At 40.3% G+C, this 20,906-nt stretch overlaps 1 protein-coding gene across 1 annotated transcript; it reads left to right on the forward strand.

Moving 5' to 3' along the window:
* The first annotated feature begins 1,279 nt into the window (after nucleotides 1-1,279).
* Nucleotides 1,280-15,237, forward strand: LOC124254488 (hillarin-like). Its single transcript, XM_046688302.1, has 9 exons — nucleotides 1,280-1,338; nucleotides 7,368-7,419; nucleotides 7,997-8,107; nucleotides 9,639-9,865; nucleotides 9,958-11,059; nucleotides 11,409-11,574; nucleotides 12,555-12,835; nucleotides 13,727-13,912; nucleotides 14,038-15,237. Exons 2-9 carry the CDS (start codon nucleotides 7,384-7,386, stop codon nucleotides 14,173-14,175), a joined length of 2,247 nt encoding a protein of 748 aa, XP_046544258.1. The 5' UTR covers nucleotides 1,280-1,338; nucleotides 7,368-7,383; the 3' UTR covers nucleotides 14,176-15,237.
* Nucleotides 15,238-20,906: the final 5,669 nt, after the last annotated feature.

A 20,906-nucleotide genomic window follows, 5' to 3' on the forward strand; every position in this document is an offset into this window, starting at 1 on the left:
TTGTCTGAACAGGTCGGAACCGCATTGTTTTTCTTTCTTTGTACAGGTCGGGACAAGATAGGACCCGTAGTAAAGCGCTTTGGGTCACTCCCTTTTAATGCCAAAGGCATTAATGTTAATCTTCATAGCAGCACAAAAATCAGTTGATGCACCCACAGAAGAAGTCAAAGATTAAGCTGATGTTGTAGTTTTTACTGTTGATGATGTTAAAGTAATGTCAATATATATGTATATTGTTTGTTTACATAACAATACTGAGCTACTTACTCTGCATGTATGCACTTGTCTCGCGCCAGTTCTGCTTATATGAATATATACATGTTGATGTAGAATGTATAGGAAACCATGAGCCAGTGTGGATCTGTACCTTGTAATCGTGAATGCATTTCATTAAATTTTACGTATGCGTAATTGTGTTGGCGTTCTTTTACATTCACAAAATGGATCACCCAAGTTGCATATTAATTTACAGTTTTGATTTGGTGAATGAGTACTAATAAAAAATTCATAATATGAGCTGCAAGACATTATGTAATTAGAGACGGACAAACAGGATTGGTTATATAAAGAACTGTTTGTGTTATAAAACAAATTATGCTTTGATAGTCTTAAAGATAACTGGATACTACCATGGAACTGTATTCCTCTTAGGGCTAAAGTTTCGTCCAATCGTTTAAAATGTGTCGTCCTTTGTGTATTGTATGTTTATTGTGTATGTTTAAGTAAACTCTGTGCACAGCGTATACATTCCTGAAGTAACTCAGTGTGTCAGGGAGACATGATCATTCCGAGATAATCATTTAAGGGAACGCAAGTGGCAATATTGAAATGTACACCATGTTAAGACAACAGGAACCGTCTCTACTAAGTGTACTACGTCCCTGGGTAACAACTTTTATATTATGTCTTTTAGCGGCATTTGGAGGTTCTTATAGATGACCAAGATATTTTATGGAATAAAGAAGCTTAAATCCATAAAATATCTTGGTTAACTTTTATATTCTTTGCAACGACGTTTTTAGAAAGATTAAAATGTTCATATTATACCGACATCTAAATGTAAGACAAGGTGATATATTGTTTTACTGTCCTATTTCCCAAGACGTGAAGACGTGTCTTGGTGGCCCTAACTATGCGTGTGTCGTTAGTCGTATTGCCATGCGACGGGGTCAGAGTAGCATACCTACGAGTGTTACTGGAGCGGATTATACCAACTGACATGCATTTATCCTGACCCAAAGCCACCCTTGTACCAAGACCCTATCATAGTGGGGGGTATCTTGGGGTTTGTTATCTATACATTTGACGTCAGACATAACACATCTGTCTCTCCACACAGTAAGTTTACAATATTTTCTTTTGGTTATAATGTACATGTCATATATGTGATATGAATGCGTTTACCTGAACATGTTATAATAATCATGTCGTTCACATCTCTTTAAGAAGGGCGGTGGGGTAGCCTAGTGGTTAAAGCGTTGGCTCGTCACGCCGAAGACCCGGGTTCGATTCCCCACATGAGCACAATGTGTTAAGCCCATTTATGGTGTCCCCCGCCGTGATATTGCTGGAATATTGCTAAAAGCGGCGTAAAACTAAACTCAGTCAGTCAGTCAGTCTTTTTAAGAAGAAAACATTCCCATGTATATAAGGTCTATTGGATATCTACACCTGTCCCTTATATAGGGGGTTATGTTCTAGAAAGTATATGTAAATTATATATCTCTTCTGTCGAGAGATAGTGGGTAGTTAACAGGTTACGTGTGCACGTAGGTGAAAGGGTTGTGTTTGAGTGGATGAAAGTGTTTGTGTTCTGTTGGTGAAAGGGTTAGTGTTTGGGTAGGTGAAAGGGTTTGTGTTTTGGATCGGTGAAAGGGTTAGTGTGTGTGGGTGAGTGAAAGGGTTAGTGTTTGGGCAGTGTTTGGTAGGTGAAACGGCTAGTATTTGGGTAGGTGAAAGGATTAGTTTTGGGGAGGTCACGTTAATGATTCAGAAGATGCTGAGATACATTACTCAAAAGAATTTAACACCCGATCTCGACATGACATATCAACGTTGGTAATATGAAACAGTCGGAAATTCTTTATCTTCATTTAGTAGTGGTATTGTATAGAGCAGAGACATTCGTGTATGGCAGCCGTCGCAATACTGTGGTAAAACTACCACTGGAACTGGCGACAGTTTTGCATCTCCACACTGAATATACAACCGTATGCTTTATCGTTTGTCAAGTGCGATGTTATGAATCATTATTTCCTCACTGTTGAAGATAGGGGTTTACCCTGTTAGTTCACGTCACATGATACACAAACTGCAGCATGCTACGCCCTTCCTACAGCTGGCCCGTCATGCTTGCCGGTGCCTGAATATATGCAACGCGTTGGTCGACAGTAGACTAAGAGCAAGACTATAGGATTTCGATAGAAACAAACAAGTCAATGTAACCTAGAAAAGAGGCCTAGTGCAATGGGAGATTCAGAAACCGTGGCAAATCCAGACTTGTTTCCGTTCGGACAATGTCGTTACACCAAGGGCTGGGTGGACTTTGGGGAATGTCAGACAGACATTCGTGGACTGTGAGACAGACGTGTACGTCTGTCAAGATTGAAATGCATTTATCATTGTGGGGAAAAACACTATATTACCCATGCTAAGTTCTATTATTGGACATATTATATAATTGGACGTCTTAATATCGAGCTCACTCACCTGACTCAAAATATTGATGTACTGTTTACAAACAACCCGTATTACGAACTACTGAATATTATTATCTGTAACGCAGCACTTTAGTAGCTTCAGACAGACAACAGACACCTGCCTTTTGTGCAGAGTGTGTGAGGGTTGATTCTGCCGGTGGGGAGGACGTGCTTGTCCTTTTCACAAACACCAATTCAGAAATTGTTTTGTTTTACGTTTTGGGCTCGGTGTACACTGTACGAGAAGATGACCGCGAATGCTGATTGTGTGGTGTTTGACGTTTCGTATTTAGAAAGGTTGCTTTCATGTGCATCCATTAAGAACGAAAGTTAATCAACTCAGATCAACGCATAAATGCAAATCCTTTAGAAGGAGGTCAACTTGTATAAGGGGGAAGGTGGGATAGCTTAATGGTTAAATCGTCACCATTTTATCAAATACCGTCAACTTATTCAATATTTACAACCGAGCTATCAAATTTTTATGTGATAGTTGAGTCGCTTTGATAGAACGCTTTGAAACTTATGCCTGTTATATTCTGCCGGGACTGTTTGCACAGAGAAGCTCCATAAACGTTTATCACAGCTGAAACAGAAATTAAACATGTATTCAACACAAAACATGTCCGAAGGAGTACGTGCATACCAAACACTGCAGACACTACACCTGACAACCATCAATACTTAGACTTTAGCCACTAATCCTTATAAACCCAGATGTACATTGTCCCAGTAACACTGAAGTAGGATATATATCATTATCGAAGGAGCATTCCTCTTCTGATAACGGTGATCAGTGTTAAGTCATTTATTAGTTACCTATAACAGGACCAGGTAAACCAGTGACCCATGCGGTCACTAATCCATTACACTATTTCAGACAGAACTGAGTCCTGTTCTACCTCTCATTCAAGTAAACCACATCACTAACCGTTCACCCTGTAACTGTGATAGCAAGATCGTAGATCCTGGTAAGCATGGACACTAAACGGAGGGAGCAATACGTCTTGTGATGGGATTCGAACCACGAACCTTCTGATCCCAGGTCGGACACCTTGTCCAACATGACCACTAAGGTTGATCCCGGCGGCAAGCTGACCAAGTACGGAAGTCATCTGTAGGCAACTCCTCCACAACCTGCTACACAAGCAGTCAGCAATAATGTAGATCTCAACGATGTATCTATACTGGGATGTACCGTAAGTTGGAGTACGGTAACACGAAGAGTACACAAGATTCAAATGATAAGGCTTTATCATCCAAAACTGTGTTCCACAGGAGATATTGCTTGTGTGAGATCAAACGAGATATCGTTTTGACAGTAGATTTTGTACATCGCCCTGACATAATCATTTACATGACTCACAATGCTATGACGTCAAAACCATGATGACGTCACAATGCTTTCATAATGACATCGCTGCACTGAAAGTCTAATGGCAGCACCGTGTTCAGAGATGTACATTTTCCATTGAAAACTAATGAAGAGTGATTTTTTTATGATAGATTCTCTATTTCTGTCGAATTTACGATATCATTAAAGTACAAACTTAAAGAACCATGCTTTTTGGGGATAGGGATATTGAGATTAATCAGCTCATGATATTAAAACAGTGAACTTTTGAGACACTTTCTTTGGCATGCGATACGCATGCGTTCGTGTTATTTGTATTCGCATTTTGAGTAAAGTGTATGAGTAAAGCTCTTGAGAAGTACGTGACAATTGAGTATCCATACTTTTCACACTGCATATGTGTTCAAATACATGTACATTTGATTTAATATACTGAACAGCAAAAGTAACGCGAGTCTGGCTTTTTGTCAAGTTTCTTAATAGAAGACAACAAAAATCATGTCTAATCATTTATTCTATAGAAAACACTGTCAATTTAACAGTTGAAAGTTGCTGTTGACATTGAATTGCAATAAGTTCAAATTGATCACAGTCCGTCAAATGGAGATACCCCTGAACGCGAAAAGTGACAGTCTCTTTAGTAGTGCGGATAGCCACCTTGAGCTTGCACACAGGCCGTGCTACGTGGCCTCATTGAGTTCACTAGAGTCTGAAAGACTGCCTGAGGCAACTGGTTCCGCTCAAACACCAATCTGTATTCCATTTGAGCAAGTGAGAGTGGCTGTCTACCTGCCCCAATCCTTCGTCCAATTTCGTCCCAGAATGTTCAAATGGAGCCATATCCGGGAAAGAGACGGCCATGGAATAATGTTAACGTTGTTCTGAGTCAGATGATCCATCAACACCCTTGCTGTGTGAGGGCTGCTGGCGTTGTTGACGTGTCAAAACTGGCCCCACATATGGCCGTCGGCAGTGGATTCCAGCAGCCCGAAGAACGCCTAATCGTATCGCTGGACACTGCTCCACTTGACCCAAGAACTAAGGCTGCTGTTACTGTTTCTGCTTGAGTTCGGTTCTTTAGATGAGTGACCCGGATGAACCGATCTTGCGTATGAGTTGTCACTCGTTGCCGTCCGGTACGGGGACGAGCAGCAGCAACCCCGGTTTGCTGATGACGTTGAGCAAGTCGTGTAATGTGGTAAGATGACAGCCCAATTGCTTAGCTACAGCGGTTGCAGAGCTACCTCCGTGCAACTTTCCAATAGCCATTCCCCTCTGCTCAGTCGTTAGTCTAGGCATCGTTTGTGTGGCGTGTACCCCTCCTAGCGTCAATACTGAACTGTTTTATAACACAAACCTTTATAAAGAATACCTGAAATGCATGCTTTTCATCCAGAACCGTCGACGCACGTGCTAAAATTATGGTTTTGCTGCACTGTTGGTGTGTTTGTGCGAATGGTTCGTATGGATGTCAAATTGCATGACATCATCTCATCTGGGATCATTACGTCACTTTACCATGAACGTTCCATAAACATGAACGCTTAACTTCATGAAATTTCATTTTTTCGAAACTTGCGTTTCTTTTGCTGTTCAGTATATGAACTTGTAACATCTGTGATATGCACAATCAACACAAACATTATATCATGTTGTGAGTGAGATGAGTGACTCAGCACTGCGCTGAGTAGAGTTTCAGCTACCGATGTGTGAGGAAAGCCGGAAGTGATACAAGCCTTGGCGGTTACCATCTGCACATGGGTGGAACTTACAAACCAAGAAACATGGCTACGCTGGAACGCCCAAGGGGCGCAACTCTGTAAAGCGACTTCTTGCGACCCGTGTCTACATAATATATTGAGTGGAGTGAGTTTAGTTTTACGCCGCTGTTAGAAATATTCCAGCAATATCACGGCGGGGACACCAGGAATGGACACATAATATATTGGAAACACCATCCACCCATAACATTTTCAGTGAAACATTGTTGATTCGAATACAGTATAGCTCAATATACCGTTTTTATTTTCGGAACCATGGTCTAAAATATCCCCTCGTGTTGGGTCCATCCTTTTGTCTCGAACACGGAAAACTCGACATATATTTAATGTCCACCGGATTTCGATGTGACTTTGCACTTTGTTGAACGCGAAAACAGTCACTGCAATTTCACCACTTTGAACTACATGGGTAGTTCTTCTTGTACAGTCCACATCGGCATCAATTACTGTGTTATTCGAACTGCGGGTAACACGTTTCAGGGTCAACGTATCGGTTGTAACAGAAATGCCTTAATGCAAAGTAAGAGTGGGCAGTTACAGACAGTGTAAGGGAGACACATATATGATTGATATATGAAACATTAATGTGAAACTGTGCCCACTTATTCAGAATCCTGTACTTACAGGATTAACAGCAATAAACAAAGCCCATCCGCCAATGATGTTCCGTCTCAGAAATACACATCTGACTGGCTGGCTGAGTATGTTTTTACGCCGTTTTTAGCAATATTCCAGCAATATAATGTGAAACTGTGCCCACTTATTCAGAATCCTGTACTTTACAGGATTAACAGCAATAAACAAAGCCCATCCGCCAATGATGTTCCGTCTCAGAAATACACATCTGACTGGCTGGCTGAGTATGTTTTTACGCCGTTTTTAGCAATATTCCAGCAATATCACGGCGGGGGACACCAGAAATGGGCTTCACAAGCTGTACCCATGTGGGGAATCGAATCCGGGCCTTCGGCGTGACGAGCGAACGCTTTAACCACTAGGCTACCCCACCGCCCCCAGAAATACACAGAAACAGTATTGACTAATCAGTACTACTCTAATTAAATATAGTCATAGGAATTAAGGTTTACACAGGCGACAAAGGCAACGAATTATCTCACCTACCATCTTAATGACCATGAGAACTTGTCAACCGAGGGAGTTAGCGTGAAGTGAAAATTTATGTCGACAAATTCATTGAAAACAAGGACGGCTATTGTTGCTGTTGGAAGTTCGGTAAGTTGGACTATGCGCCATTTCAGACCGTGATTGATTACTTTCACAGAGATTACTTGATCAGCTAAAACAGTTAATATTAGGTGTTAGTCAAAAGATGGGGTCCCACAGAGCACAGTACATGGTCCCTGCAATACGTATATTGACTGGAATAGACAGACAGAACACCTGATCAATTGCAATGTATCAGTTCAGTATCATCGGTGAAAGATGTTGTCGGTTTCACCCCGGGCATCGCTTGACGATGTCCACGCCTTGTCTAAAATGTCGGAATCATGTCAGTTTGGAATATCTTCGCAGGAGGAGGGGAAGAGCAATGGAGGACGGGAGGGATGCAGGTACCACACAACCGGTACGTCACTATGTACAATGTCCATAACAGTCTGTTCTTCAAATCTATTCAAATACCTATAACTCATCTTACTCATTTAAGCTGTCTTCCCCATTCATTCACCTGATGAAGGAGCAAGAATTAGCTCTGAAACGTCGTGTAAAGAATAAAAGAAGTTGTTATCCATGAAAACGTGTCATGTATTCATGTTCGTCAAACTTCTAAATGCCTTTTAAAAAATGTTCCCATTTAAATCTTGTATAAATGTCTTGTTGAGGTTACATAGCGTACATTGTAAGTGTCTGGTAAAGGGCGCCTAAAAGATGAGTTGAATGCGTGGCATGCCATGAGATCCAACGTTGCCTTTCTAGTGTATAACGATACACACGCTTTCTGTGTGTGCGTGCGTGTGTGTTAGTGCGTGTGGTTATGTGTGCCAGGCAGTGGAACAAGAGTACCATTTTCAACATCTTTTGGCATGTCACTGTAACGGCATCCTGATCCACTACACCAATGAAGCAACTGCACGACATTCACGCTGTTGAAACATTTAAAACTCTATACTCGATATATGATCTCATGATATCCTTTTTCCAAGACCAAAGACGTGCCATATCTAGTGAAGGACTACCCTCGGCCAGCACCGCCTGTACAAAGGAAGCTGGATATCTTCGACCCCGAGGATTTCACCGATATTCATGCAACTCAGGTTTGTATATGAACCTGTAACATGAATATGAAACTAAATATCAACCATCAAAGAACCTTGACATAAAAGTGTCTGTACATCACTTCATAATCGAATATACCTTAATCATTATTTTTAATGTTATTCAGTACTGAATAGGTAATATACCCTATACCCGTGAAGATCCGGGTTAGAATTGATCTTCAGTAACCCATGCTTGTCGTAAGAGGCGACTAACGAGTTCGGGTGGTCAGGCTCGCTGACTGGTTTGACACATGTCATCGTATCCCAATCTCGTAGATCGATGCTCATGGTGTTGATCACTGGATTGTCTGGTCCAGACTCAATTATTTACAGACCGCGACCATATAGCTGGAAAATTGCTGCCTTCGACGTTAAACAACAAACCAGCCATAAACAATGCAATCTAATAGCCATTTAGCCATTTATATTTTTCATCGACACTATTTCGTTATTAACTTATGTAATAAAATAATTTAGTGCAGTGGCTTAGGTCATCTTGAGGTTGATCGTTACATCAACAAAATGATGTCACTTGACTGATCAAGACAGTAACTTATTCATTAATTGGATAATAAATTAAATCTTTTGCTACTAAACATAAATCTTGTTTGTTATATTTCTTGAAAGTATTAGAAATAGCCCTTTGAACGGTGAATATATCTCACATATTGCAACAAATGAAGATTTTTTTATAGTCGGCGACCATTCTGGGTGGACTTCAGCACTCTTTGATTTTGGGCGTCCGTCTTGGATTTTTGGGAAAATAGGCCCAAACATTCAGGCACACCCCCAAAATATGCTGTATCATGATGTTCCCTAGCACTGTGCAAGGTTTTCTGCGTTAATCCAGCGGGGAAAAGTCACAATAGTGTTAGAATTGGAAATCCTTGATTTCTGTTGGCCATCTTGGACGCCATCTTGAATTTTTCGGAAAATGGGCCCATAAAACCGGGCACACCCAAAAAATATGTTTTATCATGATGTTCCCAAGCATTGTGCAAGGTTTTCTGCTATAATCCAGCGGGGCAAAGTTACAATAGTGCTAGAATTGGAAATCCTTGATTTTTGGCGGCCATCTTGGACGCCATCTTGAATTTTCGAAAAATTTGCCCCCAAAAACGGGCACCCCCAAAGATATGTTTCATCATAAAATTCCCCAGTACTATGCAAAGTTTCATACTTTAGTCCGCCAAGTATCTATTTTCACCCTAAGCCACTGCACTAATAAGAGTTATCGATGTTGACGTAAAGAGTAAACCGTGGTCATTAGAAATATCTTCGAAGTGAGTAAGTGAGTGAGTGGGTATGGTTTTACGCCGCTTTTAGCAATATTCCAGCAATAGCACCGGGGGACACCAGAAATGGGCTTCACACATTGTACCCATGTAGGAAATCGAACCCGGGTCTTGGGCATGACGAGCCAACGATTTAACCACAAGGCTACCCTACCGCCCCAAATATCTTCTAAAAATAGAGTCCAATGTAACATTTCGACTGCATCATGGGTATGTGTTTGTCTTCTGCACAGATACCAGACGAGAAGCTGAGTGACTTCCCCACCATAGTGGGTCACCTGACAGACGGTCTGACTACAGATGTTCAGAAGGTCTGGGCCATCTTCTCTTGGATTGGAAACCAGAAGGTTCTCGATACGAAGTACCCGGACGCAACAGACCCATACACCCCTAGAGCTTTCCTTAAAGGAATTCAGGAGGACACGTCATTATATGCTAAACTATTTACCATCCTATGCAGGTAATCAGTCGTGAAACGTTCGCAGTAGTCATGAGTTTATGGGATAAAAGGTCCTGTATCTTCTGTGAATGAAAATATTCTGTACGTTTCAGAGAGGCTGAAATCCCTTGTGTTGTTCTGAACGGACGGGCGAAGGCCGGGAAGTACGAGATAGGAGACAAAGAGGCAGGATACAGTACATGGAACGCTGTGTATGTTGCAGAAGGATGGAGGTTTGTCCACTGCAACTGGGCCTTCATCTCTGTTGTTGGACGTACCATGTCCGGCTGGTTAAAGGTCGAAGAAGATGGGAAGAGAGTAACAGAAGATGTTCAAACCAGTGATGGCGAGAGGAAGCACGAAGCTAACTTCAGCGACAGCTACTTCCTCGTGGATCCAGACGTGTTCATCTACTTCTGTCGCCCAGAGCAAGACACCTGGCAGCTTCTGCGGTCTCCGATTTCTTTTAAACGCTTCATGGCACTGCCTTTCGTGAGACCAGCATTTACAGAAAGTGGTTTGTCCTTCAGACCTGGACAGGAAGGAACCATCAAATCCCACATGGGGGAGTGCGACGTTATCATCAGAGCACAGAAGAGGAAGTGCCAGTTCAACTACAAATTGTTTTATAAGAAAGACTCCGGCAAGGAGTTTCCAGATGCTCAGGGCTCTGACAGGTATGTTGCGATGATCAACAGAAACCTCGATGGAGAAGTCAAGTTCAGAGTGCGTTTTCCAATAGAAGGTACATACAAACTTTCATTGTTCATGAAAAAGGGTAAGGTGTTCTCGTGGATCTGTGACTTCAAGCTTGAATGTGAACAACGCAAGGCAGGTTGTGAACCTTTACCAGAAACCCCAGCAATTGGATGGGGGCCGGGCATCACTGCACGATCAGAAGGACTATACAACATATCCCACAATGAAGGGATAATTGAATCCAAAGATGGGAAGAACATCGAAGTGTCATTCAACGTAAAGGGGAAACAGAAAATCAAACCTCGTCTCAAGCATGCCCGTCTCCCTGACAATAAGATGAAGCAGTTCATCTCAACATCGTTCTACAATGGCACCGTCAACATCCGACTGAGGCCTGATGATGGGGAGTACGCCCTTGTGATTGACAATGAAAAGGAACATGCGGGTCAAAAGAATGTTCTTAACTACATTATCGACGCAGGCCAGCCCAACAGAAGGCCAGTGGGATTCAGAGAGGTATGGTCTGCGAACGCCTGGTGTCGTAGGAATTGGAAAGTGTTAGTAATGCTTATGATAATATTCGGACTAATATATGGACTGTTCTTAGCAGAAACTCCTTATGGTAATGGAAAGGGTTATGTTGCTTTATTTGCTGCCAATGCATATTAAGCATATCAGTCATTGTTTCATACTATTTGATCCTTAAAAGGGGGAAAATTTTCAGATGTCAACAAACACGATGTTTCGGTGTATGTCCTTAATAGTTTACTCTTTCACCATGGGAATGAAAGCGTTTTAAAGACTTTATTTGAACCTTTTCAAAATAATTTAGAATGACGTGAGGTGGGATGTTGTTTGTTTTAAGAATGCCACAGAGAGAATGACGCGACAGCAGCTGAAGGAGGCGACGAGGGAGAGACGAAAAGACGACATCATTGCTTACATCGCCAGATTCAACAAGATGAAGCTGGAGGACAAGGGACATCTAACCAAAGCAAGGCAGACTCTGGAGAGTATTGAGATCAAAGAAAGTATGTATTTTGTCTCTTGTTCGTTATTCGCCGTGATAAGCGCTCTGTGCCCTTAAAATTACAAAGCGGGGTGCTTATTAAACCTTTAATATGTTAAAATATATCGAGACGTAGTGAAAATCCTAGGGTTCAAACCCTATGAATCTTCAGGAAAGTACATACCCCTCTTGATCTGCTGCTTTCATGAATATACAGACTGTCATGTGAATATTCGGCCTTTACAGTGCGCGGTTATATATACTGAGGGGGGAAAATAAGGATCACATGAAAAGGACAAGTGTTCCTTTATTTGTTTCAAAGGTTTTTCCACAAGCTTTGTATCGCATAGCTTGTGAAGAAACCTGGAAAAAATAAGGGAACACTTGTGCTTTCATGTGATCCCTTATTTTTTTCCATCGGTATATAACTGCTGGAGGATGGCCGGGGGTGCTTATAGGAACAAGGTACTTAATATGGCTAATACATATACAGTATTTAAAGGTTCACTGTGACCTGTATATCGACAATTAGGGATTCAGCGTGTAGGATTAGTACTGTTTGTATGTTGTTTATGCCGTATTTAGAAATATTCCAACTATATCGCGGCGACATTATTAAGTATTGGTCATCGGTGGTTGATAGCCTGAAAACCTTCCCACAGCCGGAGTACGGGGGCTCACGGTTCGTAAAATCAAAACCCCTAACAACCTGAACCCCTTGTTTAAACTCTCAAATTACACTTGAAAGGTTTGCACATGCTTCTGTAGGTAGGAAACAATTCTCCCCTCATTCTACTGTCTGTAACGGCGTAAAAATGTTCCTGAAAATAAATATTTCTGTTTGTTCGTGGAAGTTGTGAGCTGCAGTGAGCATCTCTTTGTTCTAATTTCATCACTTTTGTTCTTACACCAGGAAAGAACTTGTAACGTAGAGATTTGCTTGTACATTTAGGCACAGACTTTATATATCTGATGTAAAATCTATACACGCTATGTATGCAGCCCTGAGGTTCGCCTTGATGAGGGAGAGAAGTGACGAATTAGAGAAAGCGATAAGGCGAGCCCGATCATCAGATGTCGGCGTGAAGTTGGAAGCTGACGTTGAGAGAGCTGAATCAGCCCTGAACAACATTCTCCATCGCAACTCTGTGCCGCGGCATCTGTCAGCGGTCACCCACAGAAACGTTGCCGAGCTAAGAGCTTTACGAACACTGACCCTTCCACTTCAAGAGATTTTCACTGCTCTCTTCTTGTTACTGGGAGAAAACAGATTCAGCTTACAGGTAAACACAAAAGAAGTGAGATTGTCTATTCTCTATTTTCCTACACTGATTCCTCACCATAAACAGTTAAGAAGCTACTATTGCTACAATGGCGTGTTCCATTATGTCCACTACGTCATTTGGGTGCAAATGTCCATCAATGACAATGACATCCACTTTGTAGCACATTGCCGTTGTAATTGTTTCACGCAATTGTTGCAGTGGTGACTTTCAATTTTGCCTTTGATTCAAAATCTGTTTTAGATGCAAGAGTTTATATATAAAAATATTGGTAGTTGTTGTGTAAGCTGGTAACCTGTGTTACGCCAACCATCTAATTACGGGATCCGTGAAGATCCGGTTAGAGCTGATCGTCAACATCACATCCACGTTGTGAGTGGAGACTAACGGGATCGGCTGGTCAGATTGGCTGACTTGTTTGATGAATGTCATCTTTTCCCATTTGGGCAGATCAGTGCTCATGATGTCAATCAGTGGAATGTCTGTTCCAGACTCGATTGTCCGCAGACCGCCACATAGCTGGAAAATTGCTGAGGGCGGTCAGTTCATCTCGGTTAGTATATAACGGAATCTTAGAAATAGACCCTTAATCAGTACACCATTGAATCTTGGTCACTACGTCATAGAAACCTGGTCAGTTGATAACCAAATTTGCTCAGTGCATAACCGAATAACCATGACATTAATAAGTACATAACCCACTCTAGGCAGGCCTAACAGCAGAGGCCACAACCGAGACATCGAGGACTGATGACACATCTTCAACACGGTCACAAATTGCACATTTGGCACATTGTAGTCAGTTCGTACATGGATAACGTCTCCTCCAGAATCAGGTCAATATTATAACACTTATTCTTCTGTCTGAAATGTTACATACGTTTGTTCCAGGACAGTAGCTACGTGTTGGCATTGCTAAAGAGAAGTGGCCCAGATGGGTTACTGCCACGGCTGGAACGATTCCAACCAAGTCAGGTCAGGCCGGAAGTTGTCCATGAAGCCAAGGAACTATTGGAGAGGCATCAGGGAGACAACGTGTCCCGAATCTGCGCTCCAGTCGGGAAAGTATATCAGAAGGTGGATATATAGTTCATAAATAAATTGACATGTATGTGGATTCAAACAGATGTTACGTAGATTTAACATTATTACATATCAATACTGAACGGTGTCACCCTGTCGGAACTAATTCCCTCTTTCAGGGCAAGGACCTCGTGGACCGATATACAATGACGCGGTCACCTAGTATTCATAACGATGGCTCTTCATCTCCAGCCGTGGAGGACCAACAGGCGGACAATAGAGATGTGGACATACAGTCTTCAGCCCAGGGCAACTAATACACAACGTATATAACACAAAATACGTACTGGGGTTTACACCTTCCTTCTTTCTCAGTGATGCGGACAGTATTTTCATTTTAGTTACATATATTGACAATTGAAATGTCATGTGATGTATTTCTTTTGTTTTATTACTCTATTTGTTTTTGTCACGATGCACTGAACAGACAGGTCAATTATTTGGAAACGCTGTCCTTATCATGGTGCCTATAAAGTGTTTTCTGTGCGTGTGTGTACATACATGCATCGTTATGACTCCGAGTGTATATTCCGTTATGGCGAAGATACGGGACCTGCACACACATAAACAGGATATAAATCATTGCAAATATTTCTTTCTTGCATTGATTTTTTCAGTCAATAAAGCGACCAGTTTAATTCTATGTAGTGTTTGCTTTGAGTTGGAAGCTATGTTACCCCTTGTTCGGGAAGCATTTGGACCCGCAAGGCGCATCAACCGCATTCTTTGTTATTGAAGATATCAAAAGACTCAAGCAAGCAACATTTGCCCATAGATTTGCCTTAAAACAACATAAGCCCACAGCATCGACTCCACTAAAATCAGAAAATGACCTAATGTTTCTGAATGTAAAAATTTGTAAACAAAGAAACTGTTGATGTTTATTGAATTTGTAATGTCAGAAAAGAATCAGTTTCTGTGGAAACCTGTTAGTTCTGTTTAAAACAATATCAAGCGTCCAGTGACGTCATACTTACATCTATGGAAGCGTATTAGGGCCATAACCTTCATCTACGTATAGAATACTACTCATATCTGCGTAGAAGAGATTTTCATCTACAAAGTACCTACATTTGAATATAATCTACTCAGAAGTAGCATCTTCTAAAGAATATTCGACAGTAGTGATAGTACTTTTCTCGAGTAATCGAAATAGTCCAAGGTCAGTTTTTATGTAACCTCTGGCATTCAAATGTAATGGCCGATTTCTTCTTTGAGAGGCGTTTTTAGAAGTTTTTAGAAGAACATCACTTGCTTGATAACGGAGTTTGTACTTACACCGAAACGTCGCACTCATTGCAATAAAGAAGTTGACTATACATAGAACTTGGTTTTCCTTTAATGACCGATTTATCTGACTTTCAAACTTGGCATGTCTTTATTGGGGTACTATGTAAGCCTTAAATAAAGACATTCAGATGTCTGATGAACCAGCTGCCAGCTTGGATCTGAATTAGTCAGTGTGCAGGTTTCTGAATCATATGCCAAAACATTAGGCCAATAGAGAAGGAGAACCTGTTAAATGGCCTTCGGGTTAAGGCAAAGTGTTGTGTTGTCTACGCTCAAACAGAGAAAGCGCTGTCCTACCTGTGGTGGTGTGTGGTCTTGAGCATAGACTCAAGGCTAGCTATTCTCGAAACGTTCGTAGCCCTACGAACTTCTTAAGCCCATTCTTAACACATTCGCTACGATCAAAGTTAAGAATTCTTAGGACTACGAGCGTTTCGAGAATAAGGGACCAGGTTACAAAATCAAGTCATATGACTGATAACTTCCTTGCGCCTCACAGGCAGCTTGGGTTATCGGGGATAGTAATGTACACTTTGAGCATGTCCGGCGTCATGGCGTTCAGCGCGATATAAGTGGCCTTATTACCTAACAATGTTCCCACTGATATAACTTTACAATCACAGAATTATTTGAGGCAAGTGGAATTAATACTATGTAAATTCTCAAAATACATTGGTCAGTTATGTCAAACAATTAATTTTCAGCTTTGCACGCCATTATCTTACATGACGAACTTATGGGGAAACCTTATTCCTTGATCCTCTGGGGTATTTCCAGTACACGCGGTGGCCATAGATATAGTTGCACCTCTTTGTTCCCGGATAACTGAAAACAGAAAGCAGATGGCATTGAGAAATTGAGAAAATCACAACATGGGAATTTGGCAACGTTTTAACTAATATTGATTAACGGATGTCTGAAGTAGGAATGACAAAACCCAGACAAAGTGAACATGTTACATATTTAGACATAAAGACCCGGAGAGACAGTAACCCGCCAGACACTCCGGTACAAGAATAATGACTTCAACTTTCCCCTTGTCTTGGGTAATATCCTAGCAGCTCAAGTGTTCGATGTCTATAATTCACACATTTAAGGTATAATGAACATGTACAGCATGCTCTTTGTAAGAAGAGTTCGAAACGTGTCACTATACTTCAAAGGCAGGTTGATCAGGGTTCCAGCATTCAAGCCTCAGCAACTGTTAACAAAGGGTTATATGTTACCGTAGATTTCCAGATTACTGTGACAGAAGATTGTCTTTGAAAGCAGGTTAAATAGTATATGACAACAAGACTGGGTGGACTAAGTGATTATTGTTGAACATTGTTGATGTGTGACAATCTACCTTCTGCATATGATAGTACCAGATCGACACACTTGATCCAGTAGGTATTATCTTCGCCAGTGTTGATCCCAGTTGCACAACACAACGTGAAAGTACAGTGTTTCCCGAATATGTTCAAGCGAGGAAATGAACATGTAATTCCAGATCCATGTGACAAATAAACATTAAACATCACAATAAAAATATACTACAGATGCATTTGATGTTTGTTGTACTAACCTAAGCATAGGTGCCTTGGTAGTGAGTTAGTGAGTATGGTTTTACGCCGCTTTTAGCAATATTCCAGCAATATCACGGCGGAGGACACCAGAAATGGGCTTCACACATTGTACCCATGTGGGGAATCGAACCCGGGTCTTCTACGTGACGAGCGAACACTTTAACCACTAGGCTACCCCACTGCTCCAGGTGCCTTGGTATGTCTGGCTACTCCATGCGGTAACGCTGAGGGACGTTTCCTTCAAGTGATCGTGTATCTAGTGAAGCCACCGGGGGTTGTTACACTCGTATAGTGTGGCTAAATAATCAGTGTATATGATTAGTGTGTGTATAAGGACATACACTTGTTCTCATGATGCTACATGTACATACAAAAATATAAGTACTATTAATTCAGCTCGACAACTTGGTATATGATACCCTGTGGGGTGTTTTTGTTGTTTTGGAGAACGAATAACACATCATATGGTCGATAAGGTACATTTGGTGGGTTTGAAGTAATCTTCATCTAGCGTTAATGTTTTCTGCATGAAACAATATTGAATCTGTGTAGGGACTATTACATTTAATCACGAGATATTTCACCTTGAGTGAATTACTGTGGAAAACACTTTAGGGACGCTCCGTATTTTCAAGATGTACTTTGGCCAACTTCGTCTGTATTTGGATGTTACATATATTTTCAAAATACTTCCATAGGCATTGGTCCCAATTTTCTGAAGTTAATAGCTAATTCCACTAAAGCGATCTTACTACGAACTGAAAGTTCTAAGACTCCTTGTTTAAGACTAAAATTACAAGTGAACACAAAACCTAGATATCTGTAGCTGTTTACCGTTTCAATTTTACTCCCATTATATACCAGCTAATTCCCAACCTCTTCTAAAAACTAGAACTTTAGATTTTGCTAGATTTTCTGTTCATCCCCACTTATCTGCACACGGTTCTAAAGTGGCTGACTGGCACTGAAGACCATTAACAGTATCTGGAACGAGAATTTACGCCGTCCGCAAATAACAACATTAGCATTTCAAGTACATCTGGAAACAAATGGACTCCAAGTTTACCATGATTTGTGATTTCTACAGGAAATTCATTTAATAATAATGAGAACAACATTGGACTCAACATACATCCCTGCCGTAAACCAAATGGACAATTAAAATGTTCCTTTGACTCGGATTGCACTCTGACACAAGCTTGTAACATTCTACAGTTTACCACTGAGCAATTTCCAAAGTTTATCTCTAATTATAAAATCAAAAGCTTTTTTAACTCAATAAAAACAACGTGTATCTTTTACCTGGATTATAAATTCTCCTTACTTATAACATATATAAATCATATCAACAAATATAATGAAATGGGATTCTAAGATGCCTAGCGGTTAGAACAATCGAAAAAAAATACATTATCAGACAATAAAGGTATAGTTTTTTGATGACGTAACAATTGAATGACGTTTCCCGTCACTGCGCCATTCTAGTGTGCCCCCTCGTAATCGAACCATTTTACATTACGTCACAATGTAAGCGACGTCACGATGCATGTCAGTTGTCATCGCCTCGTACGGCCTCCTACAGTAAACTACACCGTTGCATCCAGTTTCTTGGTTTGCTGTTGCTTCACGCAGCTAACATCACTGGTGGAAACATTACGTTTATGTTTTACGACGGTTAAAATGTGTCATTTCGACTCACAAGTTTTCAGCGACACGGTAACGTTCGTAATGTTTACATTCCCACAATGCAATTGTGGAATGTCGCTTGACTACTCAACTTCCTCTGGATGTACTGATCTAAACTTACGCTTGTAGTAGAAATGCAACGTTCATATTGCCCCATATGGTTTACGTTAATGACAGATGTAATTAAAATAATTCAGAGAAGATATTTAATCCGAACGTAAACCGTCATCAAAATGTTATCATTTGTTTTTCTCTGGTAACGTTCGTCTTAACGTAGGGGGGCAGACACATCAATAGAACAGCGCGCCAGTTAGCCCTGTGCGAGGATTCTTAATTTAGGTCACCGACACCGTCGTTTGTTTTCTGCCTTAAATTAATCGTAATTATCTTTAGAAAGTATTAAATTTGGCATCTTAGAAAAGAAATACACTTCGCCCTACCACCATGTATAGTGTAATAAAACACACTTTCGCCCTGAACTATTTTAACGTTAAAGCACTCGGACGCAAGTTCAGGGCAAAAGTGTGTTTTATTACACTATACATGGTGGTAGAGCGAACTGTATTTCTTAAATAGGCAATGTGTGTGCGTATGTGTGTGCACGCGCGCGCGCGTGTGTGTGTGTTATCCGTACATTTAATACACTAAAGAACATAACATGTGTTGAGTGTTGCATGTTACAAACTTAAACATACTAGTAGCTATTTCATTTGGGAATTTGCTCAATTTTTACATTGATAGAAACAGTCCACGTCTTCGGGTGTACGAAGACACCCAGTAAGCCAAATCACCGAGCCGGAACACGCATCTATTCAATGACCATTTGGTCAATCACAACTTGCTGGCAATCTTCCAACCAGAACCTGCAAACCAGGGGATATGTGAATGTTTGAAAATTTATACAATTTCTTAAACTCCGGCCATATCACAAACGACATTGGTACTGGTGCATATGACAACAAACGATGGTGATGTGCAGACATGGGTTCAATTACTTTGAAATGTAATTAATTAAATTACAATTACTTTGATTTTCCTCAATTACAATTACAAATACAATTACACCTTAAATTAAAATGTAATTAATTAAATTACAATTACATTACCAATGTAATTAATTACATTACAAATTACTTTTTTAAAAAACAAACAAACAAAAAAAAAATATATATATTTCTGTATTCCTTTAATCAACAAGATATCGATGTTGGTAAACAGTGGTCACTAAATCCAATTCATATTTTTGTCATCAAAAAGTGAAATGGAAAAATAGATTATATCTACAATGTACACTATTTGATCAAATTTGTATTTTGCATATTTCTTTGGGCTTATTATCAAATACACGCCTCTATCATCTCTTGTTGCAAAAAACACTTTGTCCACCACTGTTACCTTAGGTGTACTGTATCATGACATCATTACAGGCCTACATTACAATATATAATCAGCCGGTCTCTCTATCTGACATAATCCACATTAACATACTAAAGGATTTGTCAACTTGGATTTATGGCTTATTACCTTTCATGATTATAAAAATAGGACTACAGTTCAGTAAGATTTTGAATATCATATCCTATGAGAAATAAACAAAGAGGCCATTTTGATAGGAACTTGACTAATAGTACTGTTAATCCCCATTTCCTCAAATACCAACCTACATTCAGTCATGCGTTACTGATTCCCTTTGTTTCACAAATGTGCAGATGGTGATAGTTACAAAGGCTTAGACATTCAAATCTCTTTCAAAACTTAACACCTGCTAGAGTATATACCGACAACAAGCATCTTATTGAAAAACAATGCTTTGTCCTCCTTATTGTACAGAATATAATTGCAAGGCTTGCCTGATGACCACCAAAATAAAAAAGTGAGATGTAATTTGAGGTAACTGAAAAAGTAATTGAAAAATTCAATTACATTGAGATATTAATTAATTAAATTACAATTACAAATTACATTTTAAACATTCAATTACAAATTACATGCAATTACATAGGTTTTTGTAACTAATTACATTCAATTACAATTACAAATTACAATTACCCCATGTCTGGTGATGTGAAAGTTTGGTCTCATGAGAGCAAACGCCCAGTTAGCTGATGTCGGCAATGGTCAAAACTCCGGTCATTGCATACATTTGCTGTTGTGTATGAGTTTGTTTGTAAGGTATAAAATCTGCCTTTTGGTCTAGTGTGCAACCAGTAAGAGGTATCAGATAACAGTGTTGCCACAAAGTCGTCAGGTGACAACGTCTCAGCTTAGATACACATGTAACACCATTCCAAATGATCTACCTTAATAGCCGGAAACACGTAAGTATTTTCACATATGTCAATGGATATATATTAATCAGTACAATTATGATAATGTCACGTAAATACAGAACGGTAATTTATTCATCGTGTAGATAATTAAAGAACGCATTATTTTTCTCTTTT

This window comes from Haliotis rubra, unplaced genomic scaffold (assembly GCF_003918875.1).
Source record: "Haliotis rubra isolate DU_JTF1 unplaced genomic scaffold, ASM391887v1 Scf115, whole genome shotgun sequence".
In the NCBI taxonomy this organism is placed as follows: domain Eukaryota; kingdom Metazoa; phylum Mollusca; class Gastropoda; order Lepetellida; family Haliotidae; genus Haliotis; species Haliotis rubra.